Source organism: Ornithorhynchus anatinus, chromosome 9, assembly GCF_004115215.2.
Source record: "Ornithorhynchus anatinus isolate Pmale09 chromosome 9, mOrnAna1.pri.v4, whole genome shotgun sequence".
In the NCBI taxonomy this organism is placed as follows: domain Eukaryota; kingdom Metazoa; phylum Chordata; class Mammalia; order Monotremata; family Ornithorhynchidae; genus Ornithorhynchus; species Ornithorhynchus anatinus.
This window is the reverse complement of record NC_041736.1, coordinates 9103728-9123692: the sequence shown is the minus strand read 5'-3', so window position 1 is coordinate 9123692 and position 19965 is coordinate 9103728. Positions and strand designations below refer to the sequence as shown.

Below are 19965 nucleotides of genomic sequence, written 5' to 3'. Positions count from 1 at the left end.
ATGAGTTGCAGTAAGAAATCAGTGAGGTGTAGGGAAGGAGAGGAAGAGCTGATTTGAGTTCCTTAAAGCCAATGATAAGGCACTTCTTTATGCTATGGAGGTGTATGGACAACCACTGGAGGTTTTTGAGGAGAGGAGAGACGTGGCCTGCGTGGTTTTTGAGGAAGTTCTCCCAGACAACAGAGTGAAGTATGAAATGGCTAGCAGCCTTTGGAAGTGTCTGAGGAATGAAGAAACGTGGCTATTTATTGAGGTGATCTGAGCAGCAACCTGAAGCATAGCCTGGAGAGGGCCCTGTGAGGAGGCCATTTCAATAATCTAAATATGATACACTGAGAGCCAAATTCTCAAATAGCACGATGAGGAATAACCCAATGAAACTTGATGAGGAGCAGTTCAAAACAGTGTATCGTGCATATGGAATTTGTACAGACCACAAATGTCAGGAGGGTTCCGAAGGGCTTTGTATGAATCCATGGGTGAGAGGCCCAGAAGGAGCTAGTAGAAGGATACAAGTCCATTTATTACCGGATGATCAATCAATCACTCAATCGTACTAAGCACTGACTCTATTTATTGCCATTGTTCTTGTCTGTCCGTCTCCCCCGATTAGACTGTAAGCCCGTCAAACGGCAGGGACTGTCTCTATCTGTTGCCGACTTGTTCATTCCAAGCGCTTAGTACAGTGCTCTGCACATAGTAAGCGCTCAATAAATACTATTGAATGAATGAATGACAGTACAACAGAATTAGCAGACAAGTTCCCTGCCCATAACGAGCTTTGAATAACAATTATTCCGTGATTCCTCCAAACATCCTGCTGCTACTGTAGGGAGAGAGAGAGACCACAGGACTGGATTCACTATTGTTCTGACCCAGCAGTGATATTCTTCTATTATTATTATTATTCCTCTAAACTTTAAAATCCTTGAGGGCATGGAGTATATCTACAAACTCTGTTGCAATGTACTTTCCCCAGTATTTAGTACGAAGATCTTCACACAGAAAGCACTCAATATATAACATACATTGATTGATTGATAATTATCTTCTCAAGTGTTAATAATAAATAATGGTGGTATTTGTTAAGCGCTTACTTTGTGCCAAGTACTATACTAAGCGCTGGCTTGATTACAAGCAAATTGGGTTGGACATAGTCCCTGTTCCTCATGAAGTTTACAGTCTCAATCCCCATTTTACAGATGAGATAACTGAGGCACAGAGAAGTGAAATGACTTGCCCAAGGTCACACAGCAGACATGTGTCCGAGCCAGGATTAGGACTCATGACTTTGATGCCCAGCCCATGCTCTCTCCACTACATGATGCTAATGAGATTTTATTTTCTTGACAGATAATGGAACTTGGACTCAACTGTGGCTCGTATCTGAATACCATGAACAGGGCTCACTGTTTGACTACTTAAGCAGAAACACGGTGACCGTAGATGGGATGATTAAATTGGCGCTCTCTGTAGCCAGTGGCCTTGCCCACCTACATATGGAGATAGTCGGTACACAAGGTATTTATTTCTCTTTGTATGTGTTTGCGTGATAAGTTGACATTTTATTGATACCCTTCAGGATCGAATTGATCAAAAAATCATTTTTAAGCTTAGTATTTGCAAGTTGTCACAGGTATTCTCATCATGCATGGAAGGAATTGGGGAGAAAGGGAAGAGGAGCATGGAAGAAAAAGAAGGAAAAAATAGGGATCTTCCTTTCTGATTTCTGTTCAGTAATTTAAAGATATAAAGACCAACAATACCCCAGAGAGAGGAAAGTTGTTGTTTTTTTCAAATAGACCCAATTCTCCTACAGTCTAGAGGTTACATGTTTGCCAATTCCTTTGTTTAAGAAATGTGCATTGCAATGGGTTGTCTGACTCCACAGGCCTACAACAAACCATTTCTTCTGAGGCCATGTGATGCTGTACCCAACAAGATAGTGTTGTTGAAATAAATTTCCCTTATTCCTTAAGAGTGGCCCTAGCTAAAATATGGGTTGAAAACATACCAATTGGCCAAATTTGAGTGTACCGGAGCTGGGGGATTCAAGATCACAACAGCCCATTTCAGAACAGCAAAGTTAAAAATAGTGTAGAACTTGGAGACCAAATTGGAGCCTGCCAAAGGATGTCTGCTACACAGAAACCTTATTCATTCTTTAGTTCTTTAAGGTTGAGTTTCCGTAGATAGTCCAATTGGTGCTAAATAGAGATATGTGTCTGTCAAAATAAAATGTTCTTTTGAGGAAGTTGGGATAGTTAGTTCTCTTCCCAGTGTCTATTCTGGAATGCTTTTTTAATTGCTCCCTCTAGGGACAGAGGAAATGTTTTCCAACGAGAAAAGCATTAATGTGTCTTCTTTTTTCTGCTTCCTAGGTAAACCGGCAATTGCACACCGTGATCTAAAATCAAAAAACATACTTGTGAAGAAATGTGAAACCTGTGCCATAGCAGACTTGGGCTTGGCTGTGAAGCACGATTCAATACTGAACAGTATCGATATCCCTCAGAACCCAAGAGTAGGGACCAAAAGGTCAGTAAGCCAAATGTTCTTTAGGGAGGGAACCAAGACCGCAATTTCCACAAATTTACCTTAGTGGCTTCCAATTCTCCATTTCCCACAATTCCGGAAAACCCACCCTGGGGCTGAGCCACGGCGAGATATAGCGAGGGGTGTGAGGTTAGAGTGGGCATGGGTGGAACCCAAGTCAACCCCTCTCTTCTATATCTCAACCGGAAAACCCCACAGCCCAGCAGGCAGAGTCTTTATAGCGTCACTGATACAGGAGAAGTGTAGGAAGCAATACCAAAATTGTTGTAGACTGCTGTACTAAGTGCTGAGGTAATATTCAGAGGTGGGAATTACACACCGTCCCTGTGCTTGGGGAAGTACAGTAAAACTCGAAGACATGCTATCTACTCTCAAGAAGCTTATAATCGAAATTAGGGATTCAGAGATAATAATAATGGCAGTATTTGTTAAGCGCTTTCTATGTGCAAAACACTGTTCTCAGCATTGCGGGGGGGGGGATACAAGGTGATCAGGTTGTCCCATGTGGGGCTCACAGTCTTCATCCCTATTTCCCAGATCAGGGAACTGAGGCACAGAGAAGTCAAGTGACTTGCCCAAAGTCACACAGCTGGCAAGCGGCGGAGCCGGGATTCAGATTTTAAGCTCCCGTAGAGTGGAGGTTGTGTCTACCAACTCTGTTGCACTCTCCCTAGTGTTTAGTACAGTGTTGTGCACAAAGTAAGATTTGAATAGATACCATTGATTGATTGATTAATTGAAACCCTTTCTTTATCCTGTTGCTGCCACTCCACTCAGCTCCTTGGAAGGGGAAAGCAGAAGGAGATACATCACCCTTCAGAGATATTTTCAACTCGGCCTCTCCTCTGGAAGCTGTTTTCATGGGCAGGAGGGTTAATGCTGGGACTTATCCTTCGGCAGAAAGCATACCATGTCAGCCTACCTTCACCTCCTCCTATACCTTAACCCTCTCAGCTAATCATTGCCTGGGACCATCTCCTAGGCAGACATAGCACAGGAAACTGCAGTCTAGGTGGTGATGAGGTCAATTTTATGTAGATTGAATAGATTCTGTATAGATACTGTTTCTGCTAATGAATGAATTTCAGGAGACCAGCCTTAAGTCCACGTATGGAAATTTTCAAATCTGCACTTGCCTTTGAAGGTATATGGCTCCGGAAATACTTGATGAAACGATGAACACTAGCATCTTCGAATCCTTCAAGCGTGCAGACATATACTCTGTTGGACTGGTGTACTGGGAGATAGCCCGGCGATGTTCAGTTGGAGGTAACTTTATGAGAATTTTATAATTTTAATTTTTTTTCTTTCCCCGAGCTCTTCCCCCTTTTAGAAAATAAAGGATGCTTTGAAAGTTTTGAACTCTTTAGTTGCCCATCGTAAACCAGTAGTGTGTCTTACTTGCTGACCAGGGGATTTACCTTTGATTGTTTGATTACCTTAAACCTTGAAGCCAGCAACAACTCAGGCTTGAATTATTTATCCTTTTAAATTACTTTGTAAAATGATATATTACATAAAAATAAGATTTCAGCACTCAGTTTTTCAAAAGAAAAGTAATTTTCTTTGTTATGAAGAGAACTAGGGATTGGTGTAATAGAAACATTTCAGGCTGTGATTTAGTCTGTTCTTTTCTATTTTTGCCTTTATTACTCTGTAGGCTACAGTATTCGGGGAACACTTTGGAGACACAATTTTAGCACAGGCATTGAAGCACCATCACTGCAGGACCGGTCCCTCCCTATATCACTGGTTTTGGACCTACCGGATTTAGTTTTTAATGCCCCCAATCCCAAATCCCAAACAAGATTTGCTCTGGTTTGTCCATTAAAAAAGAAAATTAAAAAGATGAAAAACTAAAGCAAAGAACTGTGGTAATACGACTGTGCACTTACTTGCTTCAGCCGCATTCACTGACACACTGACTGTTATGTGTAATAATAATAATGTTGGTATTTGTTAAGCGCTTACTATGTGCAGAGCACTGTTCTAAGCGCTGGGGTAAACACAGGGGAATCAGGTTGTCCCACGTGGGGCTCACAGTCTTCATCCCCATTTTACAGATGAGGGAACTGAGGCACAGAAAAGTTAAGTGACTTGCCCACAGTCACACAGCTGACAAGCGGCAGAGCTGGGATTCGAACTCATGAGCCCTGACTCCAAAGCCCTGACTCCTGACTCTTTCCACTGCGCCACGCTGCTTCTCTAATTGTGGTTTCTGAATTATAATAGTGGCATTTGTTAGAGCTTTCAACATGCCTAACACTGTCCTGAACACTGGGGTTAGATGCAAGGCAATTAGGTTGGACCTAAACTGCCTCTATGGCCTAGGAATGCCCAGCTTAATATATGCGGGTGAAACATGAGCTCCCTAGTTAAATGGTGGATGTGTGCGCATGTTTTAGCAGATGGTTGTAATTTACAGTATGTTATGGTACTTTAATATATCATACTCCTGAAAGCAGCACTGTGGCATTAAAGAAGCTTCCAGTGGGTCCATGAAGCAGTGTAGCTTAGCCTATTGAACACTGGTCTGGGAGTCAGAAGGATCTGGGTTCTAATCCTTCTCTGCCACATATATGCTGTGCAACCTTGGGCAAATCACTTCATTTCTCTGGGCCTCAGTTACCTCATCTGTAAAATGAGGGTTAAGACTGTGATCCCTGTGTGGAACAGGGACTGTGTGCCTGATTAGCTAGTATCTACCCCAGCGCTTAGAGCAATGCTTGGCCCATGTAAGTGCTTAACAAGTACCATAATTATTATATGCCTACTTGGAAGTAATAAGGAACATGGGGGCAGGCGTTTGTAGATACCTCCTTACCTGCAGCTGATGTGCAACAATGGAGGCTGCCTTGAGTCTAATTCCTCAGCATTCCTTTCTTTCCCTCACTAATCACACTGCTCCAAAACTCATAAATGGCTTGGAACCACCTAAGAGAGTAGTGAGGTGGAAGTGAAGGAACTTGGTGCTTCTCAAAATTCCCTTCCACACTTCAAGACCCTTCCTGGGGCTCTCTGATGGGGTCTCGGTCCGGCCCTGGCCTGGACGCTGACATTCAAAATAGGTAATTTCTTAAATAGAATTAACGTGTGTAGGGGAAAACTACCCAATCCAGGTTCCAGTTCCATACTCCTGGTACCAATTTAAATCTGATCTGCTAGGTAAGTCTTCAAAATCTGGACCTAATTTTTCCATGAGTTTACCCTGATTAAGTCAGAATAATAGTAACAATAGTATTTATGATAACGATGGTATTTGTTAAGTGCTTGTTATATGTGAAGCACTCTACTAAACACTGGGGTAGATTCAAGATAGTCAAGTCAGTCCCAGTACCTGTCCCACACAGAATGAGGCCATAAGCTCCTGGAGGACTGGGATCCCATCTACCAACAGAGTTTTAGTTGAGGAAGCTGAGGCGCAGAGAAGTTGTGACCTATTTAAGTTCATAGAGCAGGGATCAGAACCCAGGTTCCCCTGACTCCCAGACCTCTGATCTTTCCTTTAGGCCATACTGCTCCCCGAGGTGAGAAAGATAGGTTTGGATGGTTGTTAAACACATCCCCAGAGCAGCTGGAGGAAGGGTTATATTTTATGGTGAAATATATATGTCTCCCACAGTGTCCAATGCAGATCTGCTAATTGATAGAAATTGGGTATACTTTCTGCAGTACATAATAGTTTTTCATAGAAATCAGAACCATTCCTCATTTATTGTGCATCATATATCAAATTCATTGATTTTTCTGTGATTCCTGATTTTACCCTGTAAATCTCTTGTAGGGAACATTGAGGAGTACCAGTTGCCATTTTACGATATGGTGCCTTCAGACCCCTCAATAGAGGAAATGAGGAAAGTTGTTTGTGAACAGAAATTTAGACCAAATATTCCCAACCAATGGCAAAGCTGTGAGGTAAGATTTTGGTGGGCATTTTGTTTTGGTTTTGTTTTGTTTTCTTTCATGAATACCCTAAACGAAGGAAGACTCCAGAGTTCATTCTGTTCATTTCTTGGCCTCTGGACAAGTTTCCACAAGAATCATTCCACACCCTTGGGTGTTTGTCTTTCCTACAGCTCCAGAAGGAGATTGCCCCCAGCAATCCATGCTTTTGTATGCTCCTCTTCCCCTCAAAGAGCCTACTAAAGTGCTCTGCACACAGTAGGTGTCCAGTAAATATTATTGATGGTGGTGATTGTAAGCGAATAATAACATCTGGAGACCTGCAAGTTCTCTATAGCCAATTCTTACTTCCCATACTAATGGACAAGTTTGACCTATCCATTGGTTATTGGACAGCAGTCTTGAGCTCATCTCCTTCAACAATCCTACTTTCCCTCCCCCCATCCCTACTCCTGAATCTGACACTGAAACTGTTCCATGGTGGAAACAAAAGCCTTGGGGAAGAAACCACAGTAGTGGAGGTGGGGAAGTTTGCTCAGCTTTGCGGAGGTTAGGAGACAAATTTTATTCTGGAGATCTAGTGAAGGTAGCAAGAGACCCTAAAACGTTAATCTGATGTTGTTGCCAGGGAGCAAGTTAGCACAAAGAATAGAAATCTGAGGCTAATTTAAACACCTCATTTTAGCCAGTGGTTGGCAGTGTTTTTCACCAGATATTGAGAAGTGGTGAAATGAGCTGATTAACATTTGGTCTCCTCTCCCTTTCTCTTTTCTACCTTCTGGGGAGTGAAAGTAAAGTGACTCTGAAGAGGAGGAAGAGGTGGATTAATGGAATTTGTTGAGCTGGTTGTAAAGCACTGTACTCAGTGCTTGAGAAAGTCCATCAAAAGCATAAGCATACATACAGTTTTCCCTCTGTAGACTGCAAGGTTCTTGTGGGCTGGAATTGTTCATTTCTACCAACTCTTTTGTACTGTACTGTTTTTCCCAAACCCTGAGTACAGTACTTTGCACACAGTAATTGCTCAGTAAATACCATCGATTGATTGATTAATTGATAAGACATTCCCTGCCCACAGTGAACTTATGCCAACAGGGGAGATAGACAAAAAATAATATTTACAGATAAAGTAATTAGAATAAATAAGATTTTACATATATATCACGAGGTTGAGGAAGGATGTGAGGTGGCTATCAGGAGTTTATTGGGGAAGCTTTGTGGGAGGAGGGGAGATTTCATGAGGGTTTTGGACCACAGAGGGGGTGTAAGAAGAAATGGGAATGAGATACTGTTAGGACTTAGTTTGGGACAGAAAAAGAGAGCCAGTGAGGGAGTAGCTGGTGAGAAAAGGCAATCAAAAAGTATGATGGGAGAGCAGTTTTTGCTTGATGCAGAGGGAAATGGCAAGCTAGTGAAGGGTTCTGAAAGGCAATGCAATGTGAAGCTATTCTATGCAGTAGTGAGTAGTAGAGATTGGAGAGGAGAGAGGCTAGAGGATAGGATACCAGCAAAGAGGTTGATAAATAATCTAGCTGTGACATGAGAAGCAGTGAGGTTTAATGGATAGAGCACAGGGCTGGGAGTCAGAAGGACCTGGGTTCAAATTCTGGCTCTGTCACTTGTCTGCTGTGTGACCTTGGGAAGTCACTTAACGTCTCTATGCCTCAGTTACTGCCTCTATAAAATGGGGATTAAGACTGTGAGCCCCATGTGGGACAGGGCTGTGTCCAATCTGATTTGATTGTAACTACCCCAGCGCTTAGAACAGCGCTTGACACATAGTAAGCACCTAGCAAATACCGTCATTATTATATGACAAGACCTTAGTCCATGGTGGTAGCTTGAAGTTCAGAGGCAGAGGTGTGGAATGAGTAGATCCAGGAAATGTTGCATAGGGATAACTGGTAGGATATAACAGTAGTATTTATTGAGCACCTGCTGAGTGCAGAGCACTGTACTAAATGCTTGAGAGTACCCCAGAAGCAAAGACCACAACCGCTGTCCTAAAGGAGTTTGAAATCGAATGATCCGAAGGTTCCTGTAGCCAAAATGAGGTATGCACCAATCCAAATATTTTATACAAATTTAAATATATCAGCTAGGCAGGTAACCAGTTGTTCAACACCCTAGTTTTTGGATAACTGGTTTTCTACTTTTGGTTTTCTCTCTTCCTCCCTCGCACCCTCCCTTTCCCTTTCTCTCTTTCTCTCCCTATCCTCTTCCTCTTTAAGGCACTCCGAGTAATGGGCAGGATAATGCGGGAGTGCTGGTTTGCAAATGGAGCAGCTCGCCTGACAGCCCTGCGTATAAAGAAAACCATTTCTCAGCTTGGTGTACAGGAAGACTCCAAAGTCTGAAGGGAGTTAAAAAGGAATATCTCTCTCTCTCTCTCTCTCTCTCTCTCTCTGTGTCTTTGATTTTGTGTGTTTGTATGACGTTTTTGCTTTGTTGTTTTTCCTTTGCTCTACCTCAAGATATACAGTATTTAAGTGCCCAAAACTCAGCACTGAAAAGTAACTCTAAGTTGACCGCTGGTGGGGGCAGCTTTGGGCTGTTTTTTTAAGATATCTCTTGTCTTATTTTGAGAATCAACACTGGGTTTTGATCTATTTAGATAGAAAAAAGGTTAGAAAAATAGCAAAAATGAGCCAGGAAGAACTACAACAAAAGATGAGCTATATTTTATTAAAAGCTTTTTATTCTACTTGAAACAAAACAGATCACTGATGAATTGTCATGCTCAAAAGAAATGTTTGTTCTCCATACAAAATATAAGGACCAAATCCATTACACATAAAAAATGGGTTCCCTTGAATTTTGTACAATAGGGAATCAGTATGTTTTTATACACAGAATGAATCTGTTTAGATGTATTATATCTGCTATCTAGTAACCACACCAACAAGAATAGAGTATTTCACAGAGATGGTACTGTGGTACTGAACCCCAATAAATCCTTTTGAGGTTTTCTAGTTGGCATTTTCCACTTAATCGGGCAGGGCCATCACTATGAAACTGTACACATCCAGCAAATGGAAAATGTTCCTTTAAAACAAGGGTGAAAATGGCTTTTGCCAAAATATAAACACAAATCGACGTTTAATCTTGTCTGTGAAGATGGGAGTGAGCTCAGTGACTGAGATGTTTCTGAAAAAATGTTTTGGTCCCTGTAATTCAGGAAGATTAAGGACTGTCTTTGGGTGGTATAGGAGCATGGGGACCTCTAATCACCCTGAGTCATAGAACTGCTCCATTAGTGATGCTATGGTAATACTTCTTGGACCATCTCCAAGAGACAAGTGGATGATGTGGCCTGACCTGTATGTTTCATCCTTCCTACTGTTTTCCTACCTGGAACGGGAGAGAGCTTTTCCAAGAAGGCAGGACTAGAAACCTGCCATCTGGAAGCCTGTTATCCTCCAGTCAGGAAGCCCTAACCTGGAAATCACTTCTCAAGGTGGCCGGACACACCAGTTTGAAACGTTTTTAAGAAATGTATCCTAGGGCAGCATAGATCCCGTGGCTCTGCCTGATGATCTAGATGTGATCTACTAGGAAATCATTAAGGTGTGGAAAATCACCACATTTGAAGTGTAGTATCCAAATGTTCCATGGTACAGTCCTGGGATATCTTTAGAAAAAAAGTCTTAATCTTCTACTTTGGTGTAATCCCTGAAAAATCTGATGGAATAAAAGCATTTCTTTTTGGACTTCCATCGTCTAGCACACGACACAGAATATGTTAGACTTAGCAGATTAAGACCTTAAAATGTTTTTTTTTTTTAGCTGTAAATGTGATCTTAGGGTTTCAGCACTCAAAAATCTCAGTTTCAGAGGTAATTCAACCATTTAAATTTGAATTGGTTGAAAGATACCAATACGAGATCTCAGAACCATTCATTCCTTTTGTACGTTCATTCAGTCTTAATTATTGAGTGCTTACTTTGTTCAGAGTACTGTACTAAGCACTTGAGAGTACTATATAAGAAACAGGTAGAGTAGAGGTTGGGAAGGTTTAGGGACACCAAACTGAGAAATCTCTTGCAACAAGAACAGAAATCAATTTTGGGATCCCAACAAAATGCAAAGCATCCATCTTTTCAAACAGCTCTATCTACCTTCCAGACTGGGCCTGGGGAATAGAAAAGAAACACATCAAATCGTGTGGCCTGGTTAATGGTATTTATCTACAGGGATGCTTTCATCTACCATTTTACTACAGCCTTGCATGAAGTAAGAAATAAACACCCACATGTAATTTCTGGTAGAAACACTGTTTAGCGGTTGTACTCAATTTCCTCGTGGAAAAAGTTACTTCATAAGAAGTGTTAGCTCTGGGTGTCAATGCTGGTGAGTTTCCAGGGCTAAGGAGGAACACAGCTTAATAACTAGAGGGGCTACCTATCCTTTCCTGTTCTTTTAAAAGATCCCGATGGTTTTCCTTGGGTTAAACTCTATTTTTGGAAAAATCTGGTTATTTTTTACATGTAACAATTTCAGAAATAGAGTGCAGTCTACAGTGAGGCTGTTCTCACCATTTAGGGTCCAGCCCATTAGCTAGAAAGGATGACTTAGGGCATATCTTCACTGGAGTTTCAGAATGCAATGGACCATTGAAATGACTTCAATCTGGCCCAATGGTCAAGTTCACCTGGGCAAATGTATTATCCACTTTTAAGCTTGAATCAGTACTAGAAAGATTCAGCCCTTAGCACCAAGTTCATAATGAAGAAACATGGGACCCTTAGTCTCTCCCCCATCCAACCAACTTCAGCCTCAGGTTCACCAACAGCATCCAGGGCATTTCCAGTGCCTAACCCTCCCACTTCCTGTCCTCCAGCAGCCACCTGGCTATACATCTTGGTCTCTTCCAGGGTTCATGTGGGATGGCAGCAGAGAGAAGTAAGCAGGGCAGAATGCCAGCCTTAATGAGTGCCAGCTGTCCAACAGGAGAAGTCTCAAGCCAATCCAGGAGCACCCAGTCAGGAAGCCAATATACACATGACATTCTCTCAATCTAGGAGAAGGAAGACTCAGACAAAACTGATAAGGCTAAGGGCAAAGAGAACTAAGCTGCCTCCCCACTGCCCCCTTCACTGTAGAGAACATGAGCTTGCTTACATGTTTGCCATTAAGGATGATGGAGTTTCGGGACTTTTTTTCAAACATGTGTTGTCTCTGTCCTGTGCAGATTCAGCCAGCCTTTCAGTGGTGAGTGAATGGCAATATTAAGCATATGAAAATATAGAAATCCTGCACAAGATTTATAACCTGTCATGCTATTTAACCAATTTATACACCATCAGAACTACCCCATCTATGTGAATGACCTTTGGTAGAGTCTTTGAGGGACCATCTTGCCTCTTTTTAAGAGAGACTCCTTTATCCTGGGTGACTCTGCCCTTTAATGGCCTTACTAATTTGACTTTGAGTTTGGAGAAGCATCTCTCTCTGGTTCCTAGAGAACAGTTTGTTATTGACAACTGAGCACCTAAAGCTAGTTAAAGGGCTCCATCCTTTGTGAGGTGGGTGGTAGTTGTGGGGATGAGGGAGGAGCTGGAGGGTCAGCATGAGAGGAAGGTGCAGAGAGAGCAGGAGGGAGAGAGCATAGGGGCGGAGTGGTAGGAGACTAAGGACATATCCAGACTAGGATAAAAAGCAGCAGGCCAACTCCTTCTCCTCTGTCCCCGCAGTGTCCCTACAGTCCACTTATCTTTCCCCCAGACTCCCTGGCCAGCTCTCTCCTGGTCCTTCCGACCCTGGCTGTTGACTAACCAAAAACTGTGGGCACATTTGCAGGGTTTTCTGAAACTGTACACCTTTCTGTGTAGTAATTATCGGTTCTGTATTCCTCAATTGACTCAGGTTTCAATCTGGAGAAATATGTGATTTCATGTGCACTTTTTTATGATAATTTTTTCTTGGCGAGTGGGAAATCTCATCCCCTTCCTGCTCAGTAGTAGAGACATAACACAACCAGAACCTCTCTAGAAAATAAAGTGGGATCAAAATTAAAATGGAGAGGAAGAGCAGAATTTAATACTGTCTTGTCTGGTTGGCTTTGACTCAGGTGGTAACACTTTACCTGGAAATGGCTATTGTCCCCTACAGGAGTCTGTTAAACCATAAAATGTTGGGCAGCCTTGCTATACATACTTCACTGCTACTCAGTGCTATGTTACTCTTATTGTTAGCTCATATGTATGTGAGCGTTGTGTTTCTTTTGTCTTCTGGATGCTGTTACAAGGCATAGCTATATGTTTTTGTTGGCAGCATCAGTGTTCTCTTGAGTGTTTTGTCTTTGACTTCAGTGAAAAATGAAAAAAAAAACCAATACCCCAAAAAACACCCTCCCCCCAAACCATTAATTCAATGTAGTATGAATCTCTTTCTTAAAATAAGGGAAAGACTTTGTGGGGCTATAGTTCAAAACTGTTCTTAAATCACCACTGTGCTGTTTTGCTATGATGTGGAAGCATGTGCTGCTTTTATGCTTTTTCTATTTAAAAATATATATATATATATATTTCATCTGGCATGTCAAAAAAAAAGTTCCTGATTTGAAAGTTAATGGAAAAAACAATTGTGCTTCATTTCAGTTGCACTAACAGCACTCGTTTTTGCTCTTCCCTTTGAAATAATTTAATTTGATTAGCCTCTTTTCACAATTTAAGCTTCTAGAAAAATAGGAGATTTCCAGGTTCTGTAATTGTTTTTAAGGCAAAATTTGAAATCAGCTTTGCTTAAAAGTGGAAATTTCTATAAGGCTTGCTACAGGAAGAGATTTACAGAAATTCAGAAACTTGATATTTATAAAACAATTGTTTTCAAGGGAATTTATTTAAACTTATGTTTCAATTCAGAAAAGAATTTTAAAAACTCTGCCTCTTTAGCAAGAAACAAAGAGCTGATTTGAGTTAGGAATTGGAGCATATTGTCATGCAAGCACATAAAATGCCTTCAGAGGACATTCTAATTTTAGAGTATTGAATAGTATCCTCAAATCCTTAAAATAAAGCTCAATTTGACTAGTCAGAGGGGCTGCCCAAAATGGGGTGAGGTGTGGTGGGCAAGGTGAGGATGGGGGTTAGGTGTAGGCTAGAAGACAGGCTTAACCAAAGTTTATAAGGCTGGTACCCCTTGCACTTTCCTATTGTAATTATATTTATTATGCACTTACTATGTTCCAAGCACTGGGGTAGATTCAGAAAATCAGATCAGACACAGTCCTGTCCCACACAGGGCTCATCATCTAAGAGCTAGAAAGAGGAGGTATCATCCCATTTTACAGATGTGGATGCCCAGATTGACTAAGTGACATGAACAAGGTAGCCCAGTAGGCCAGTGGCAGACCTGGGATTAGAATCCATACCTTCTGACCTCCAGGCCCATTCTCTCTAATAAACCTTGCTACCACCGAGGCCTAGTCTGTTATATCATATTAGAATCTTTCCTACTTTGGTATGAAAGTCTAATGCAACAGAAGTCATGAAGAGAATTTGAAAACTGAGACGATGTTTCTTAAGGAAAAATAATGATTATAATGGCCTATCACCCACTTTTATTTTCACCCTGTATAACCCAGGGTTCTGATTCTTGCACTAAGTTGCTGGGACAAAGTAGTTTGCGGTGGAGATTTAGAAATTATGTTCCTTTGCAGATTGTCTAGATCTTTCCTTTATTCTACTGGGATTTGATCCATTTTCTTTCTGTTCTGGTGGAGAACAAAGCTTATACCTCCCACTTTCATGATTCACGGAACTCAGTTTTGATTTCCTCACTTTCTAACGCTTCACTCACACCATCACACTTGGTTTTCCCTTTCTGTTCCTTGTTCCTGCTGCTCTTCTCTTCTACTGTCTTCCTATCCAGGCTTTATGATCCCAGACTTTAGGTTTCTAAATCATGAGAGGTGAATTTCTTGACCTCATCCTAGAATTACAGTTACCTGAGACTAGATCTTGGTAAATAAACCCATTATTTTCTTTCTTTTTATCACTTTAAGTAGGTATATCATTTAGTTCAATTTTAGGTTTTAGATTTTGTAAGGTGAAAAAAATCTACTGTTGATTCTATGTTATATCCCCTACCCCCATTAATTTCAGGAAGTGTTTTGTGCAGGCTGTTGACAGTATTACTCATCTTATTTAATATATATTGACATATAATAAGCTGTGTATGTGTGACTATGTGTGTATATACATTTACACACATATAATTTGCACTATATCATTGTGAACTGATTCTGTCCTGGTGTCATCCTAGACTAAATTCTCGAAGTAGGTTTGCTTCTGAGTTTTTGCATGCTTAAAAAACATTTTAGCAACCTAAAATTAATGCTTCAAAGAAATATTAAAATAGTTATGGATTGAATTTCAGTGCACTAACACACAATGCTGTTTTTGTTTTAGCTACAGCAGTTTTTTATGTATGGATGGATTTACACACATATATGTGTGTGTGTATATCCATACCTACACATACAAAATAATTTAAATAATGTCTTGCAACATAATTTTATCTTGATATTGCAAGCAACAAATTTATGTCTTGAATTACTATGGTTTCGCCGTATATTTAGTGTGGAATTAAAAAAAAAAAACTTTACTGGAAATCTGAATGACAGACTGGAGATGATTTTTTTTAACAAATAACCCATATTATTGGGGATTATTAAAAGCTACAATCTGTTTCAGTATGAGAATTGTGCAATAAACTGTATCCCTGAAATCTGTATCTTTTCTGGATTTATAAGAAGATGGAATTGAAAGAGTAGCAGTTAAATTAATTGTTTATGCTGGAGAAGAGCTCAAATCCCAAAGAGAAATGAATGGAGTTAAAGCATTTCATGGATTTGCAAGTCTGTGTAAAAGCTGTGCATTTTCTAATAGAATTATGTATAGGAATACTCATATTTTATTTAGAAATAACAGTATTTTAGAACTTACTAATAAAATTTAGAGTTTCATTCAAACATGTTTAGCATACAGCAAGTCATAAAAGTATTTATTTTAAAACACTTAATTTTATTGTTCAATAGTTCATCTGCCTCTGGTTGTAAATAGTTGTCTAAATATGCATTCATTTTCTGAAACTGTATTGTTTTGTAAAGTGGCAATTAGAAATAAAATAAGCACTCCTTGCATTGTTTCTGTGAAGCATAAAGCTCTATTTTAAATAAAAAAGAAAAAAGTGTGTGTAATAAAACCAACCTGTCCTTTGTTCTTGAAAATAGCTTCACCAATGTCAAAAGCCAATTGGCGCATGTGGGTGGGGCTGAAAGGATGAAGGAATCGCAGACCTTCCATTACCCATGAACTTGCTTGCTGCATTGAGCACCCACTTTCTGTAGGGCTGATTTGGACACCGATACCCTGGCATATTTTGTTATCCTCTTGCTAACTCAAGCTTGGTGACAAAGACACCTTCGTGAGTAGAGAGCAAACCACTGCCCCGACTGTCCCGTGCCAAGCATCCCATTGGAATTATCGTAGACAGAATCCCAGACTGGATGGACCAGTGGTTTGACTCAGGATATTTATTTTGCTTACATGTTTATGGAATGAATGACCACCATTAGCACTATTTTTTTCCAGGGAAGGGCGAGAAAGACTGGCTGAATGTTTGTTCTTTGTGGTTCTTTTTATGGTTTGGTGATGATAGCAGCTGTAGTAGTGGTAGTAATAATAATAATAATAATTTTGGTATTAAGCGTTTACTACGGGCCAAGCATTGTTCTAAGCGCTGGGTAGAAACAAGGTAATCTGGTTGTCCCACGTGGGGCTCCCAGTCTTAATCTCCATTTTCCAGATGAGGTAACTGAGGCACAGAGAAGTTAAGTGGCTTGCCCAAAGTCACACAGCTGATAAGTGGCAGATCGGGGATTAGAACCCTCGACTTCTGACTCCCAAGCCCAGTCTCTTTCCACTTAGCCAACCTGTAGTAATAGCAGTATTGGAACTTATGAAATTCAGTACACTGTGCTAAATGCTTAGGAAAGTACAATAGAAGCTCAAGACACATTCCCTGTCCATAAGGGTCATACATTCTATTGGGGGATATATCTAGATCTAGATATGTAGATAAATGCTTAAATGTATACATATATATAGAGAGAGAGAAGCAGCATGGCTCAGTGGAAAGAGCATGGGCTTTGGAGTCAGAGGTCATGGGTTCGAATCCCGGCTCGGCCACTTGGCAGCTGTGTGACTTTGGGCAAGTCACAACTTCTCGGTGCCTCAGTTACCTCATCTGTAAAATGGGAATTAAGACTGTGAGCCCCACGTGGGACAACCTGATTCCCCTGTGTCTACCCCAGCGCTTTAACAGTGCTCGGCACATAGTAAGCGCTTAACAAATACCAACATTATTATTATTCATATATATGTGAAGATGTTTTCAAGTAGACTCATTGGAATAAATAATCGAATGTACAGCTGATTATACAGATACCAGTAGGTGCTTATAATGTGTGAAAAATAAATACGTTAAGTGCTAGAGGTGGCAGTTGAATTGATATTACTCAGGGTTTGGGGAGTTAATTGGAGAGGATTTGTTGGGTACCTATTCTGTTATACTCTCCCAAGCACATAATGCAGTGCTCTGCACTCAGTGAGTGCTCAGTAAATATCATTTGACTGATGTGGGATTGTAGGATTCAACTAGGGAGAGCTAAAGTCTGTTGGATGTGGATTAGGAAAGAATTCCAGGATGGGAAACAGTGAGGGAGACAATGAAGTCGGACAGTTGAGGGTGAGGTACAGTTAGAAGACTGGCTTGGAGAGACTGAAGAGAAAGAGAACTGAAAGTATCAGGTGAAAAGACCATTGAGTTTTTTTAACATGTGTCTCTACACTGGAATGGGAAGTTGCAGGATCCAGGGACTCAGGACCAGTAGCAAGCTAAACTAGGAAAAGGAATGGGTTCAAGCATCTAGAAACCCATATGGGACCTTATACTTGGAATTTCATAAGGCTTCTTGACATGGAGAAATTTGGAGTTACTTAATCCTCTGTTGGTTCTCCATAAATAATGGGCTCAGAGAGTTAAGCAATAGGAAACTGACAAGAACAGCGTGTTCAGATATGACCTAAAGCTGTTAATATAAAATGCTTAACCAAGGAACAGCTAAGAATTTGTGGGTGACAAGATCATTCCACCTCTGTTTCTGGTTCTTTCATGTACCTGTTGCAAAATTGACTTAATATGTAACTTGGTGTGTTGCTTTTTAAAATAACTTTCACTTTGCCAGATGGGTTGTGGGAATTTTGCATAGCACTTTGGGATCTTGCAGGCACTTCCAAAGATCATTTATTTTGTTTAATCCTGGAGCACGTAATATGCTTTTCTCCTATGAACATTACATAAAATTCCCCAAACAAAGCTGGCCATTTACATTCTTGTGTCTGAACCAAGAGTCATGATAGAAGTGTTGGAATGGGACTAGAAATCAAAGTTTTGCCAAATCTATAGTTCAAGTGACTGCACAATGTACCTTTCCTTTCTGTCTCAGCAGGGGCAACTGGCAAATGTTGGTTGTTTCCAGTCACTTTCTTCTTTCTCTTAACTGTAAATTATTTTAAAGTGTGTCTCCCCTGCTAGTTTGGAAGTACCTTAAGGACAGGGCTCAGTCTACTACTCTACTGTACTCTAGCCAAGTGTATAGTACTGTGCTCTACACACAGTAGGAGATCAATAAATAGTATTGACTAAGAACTAGCCTGAGGTTACTGAGGTTTCCACTTTATGCTTCTTGTTCCCTTGAGGCGTGGATGTGGAGATGAGAGGAGATCAAGAAAATCCCACATTTTGGAGTAATCCAGTTGGATGCCTGAAAAGAGTTCTGTTGGTTATTTTTTTTTAATGTCATTTTTCAACCAAGCATAGGATCGAAGCTGGTGAACTAAAACGGTGATTTCTCCTTTCAGGTATAGACTATGAACCCATCTGGGATAAGGACTGTGAGCTTGTTGTTGGGCAGGGATTGACTCTTGTGGTTGCTGAATTATACTTTCCAAGATCTTAGGACAGTGCTCTGCAAGAGCTGTAAGAGCTCAATAAATATGATTGATTGAATGAATGAATGAAAGATTGTGTCAAATCTTATTCTCTTGTATCCGCCCCAGCACTTTCTGTGTCCAATTTGCCCATGTGGGATAAGGACTGTGAGCTTGTTGTTGGGCAGGGATTGACTCTTTTTGTTGCTGAATTATACTTTTCAAGATCTTAGGACAGTGCTCTGCGCACCATAAGAGCTCAATAAATGTGATTGAATGAATGAATGAAAGACTGTGTCAAATCTTATTCTCTTGTATGCACCCCAGCACTTTCTGTGTCCAATCTGACTGTACTCACTTCAGAGCTTTGTAGAGTGTTTGACATATAGAAAGGACTGAATAAATATTATTATTATTAAGGAGATCTTGTTCAAAAATCTACTTGATGAACTTAACCTAGGTAACCCCTCCCAGCATAAGCAGATTTCTATGGCCAATGAAATCTGTACATATGTGCTTCAATAAATAGTATTTATTATCTACTGTAAGAAAAGCACTGAACTAAGGACTTGGGGAATATACAACAGTTATCAGATACGATCTCTACCCTCAAGGGATTTGCAATCTTATTATTATCATTAAGTGCCATCGAGTCATTTCTGATTCATAGTGACTCCATAGATATACTTTCTCCAGAACTTCCTGTCCTCTGTCATAATCCATAACCTTTCTAATGGTTCTTCCGTTATCATTGTTATGCTCTCTATCCATCTAGCTGCCAGTCTATCTCTTCCACGTTTTCCTTGTACTTTTTCTAGCCATCTAGAAACTGTTAAATTCAACCGTGCTCTGCTCTGAAACACTGAGGGGGTAATTCAGGAAGTGATCTGTCTTTTAGCAACTTGAAGATTTTACCTTACTTTCTGACACCTGAAACAGGTTGTTCACCCCTTCTAAGTAAGGGGCAGGTGGCAAATGAAGCTGTAATTGCAAAGCTTTCAATGCCTGCATACCCCATTTCCTCTGCACAGTTCACCTGCCTCTTTGAATGTGCCCATATGTTCCTATGTGGTCCATATGTTTTTTTACTTAACTCTAGAGTGGGTCTAAAAGGAAGTCTTTCGTGATGTGTTTACTTTCTCGGGAGCACAGGACTGCTTCTACACACTCCCTGATAAAGCCACTCTCATGTCAACTCCTGGTTATTGAAACAAACAGGTTAAGAAGTTGTACTGCTGAGCTGTTCATCTTTTATGGAGCAGCATCAGGAGACACATCATTACCCAAAAGATAACTGAGGTGCAGCAGAGAGACGATTAGTTGTCTTGGCTACATTAGGGGAAAAGAAAACATTTCAAAGCAGATGATGCCTATGCAAAATGCAGTCCCTTTATGTACCATTTATTTATTTATTCAAGATAGTGCATATTTGTCTTTAGTGTACATAGATTCTTTGTAAGTGTAAATAGATCAATTAATCTGATTTAGCCATCTCTATTGACACTAACTC

At 40.5% G+C, this 19965-nt stretch overlaps 1 protein-coding gene across 4 annotated transcripts in view; it reads left to right on the top strand.

Annotated features, from left to right (window-relative positions):
• ACVR1C (activin A receptor type 1C) overlaps positions 1-19965 on the top strand; it is a 62893-nt gene that overhangs the window by 32689 nt on the left and 10239 nt on the right. For 2 of the 4 annotated variants that reach the window (XM_029071744.2, XM_029071746.2), the window contains exons 5-9: positions 1354-1521; positions 2382-2538; positions 3701-3825; positions 6341-6471; positions 11334-15617. In XM_029071744.2, the coding sequence (XP_028927577.1) occupies positions 1354-1521; positions 2382-2538; positions 3701-3825; positions 6341-6471; positions 11334-11480 (728 nt within the window). In that variant the 3' untranslated portion in view covers positions 11481-15617. Of the gene's footprint in view, positions 1-1353; positions 1522-2381; positions 2539-3700; positions 3826-6340; positions 6472-8690; positions 9429-11333; positions 15618-19965 lie in introns of those variants that run through there. The other 2 variants (XM_007671134.3, XR_003761968.1) reach the window with 2 other exon arrangements.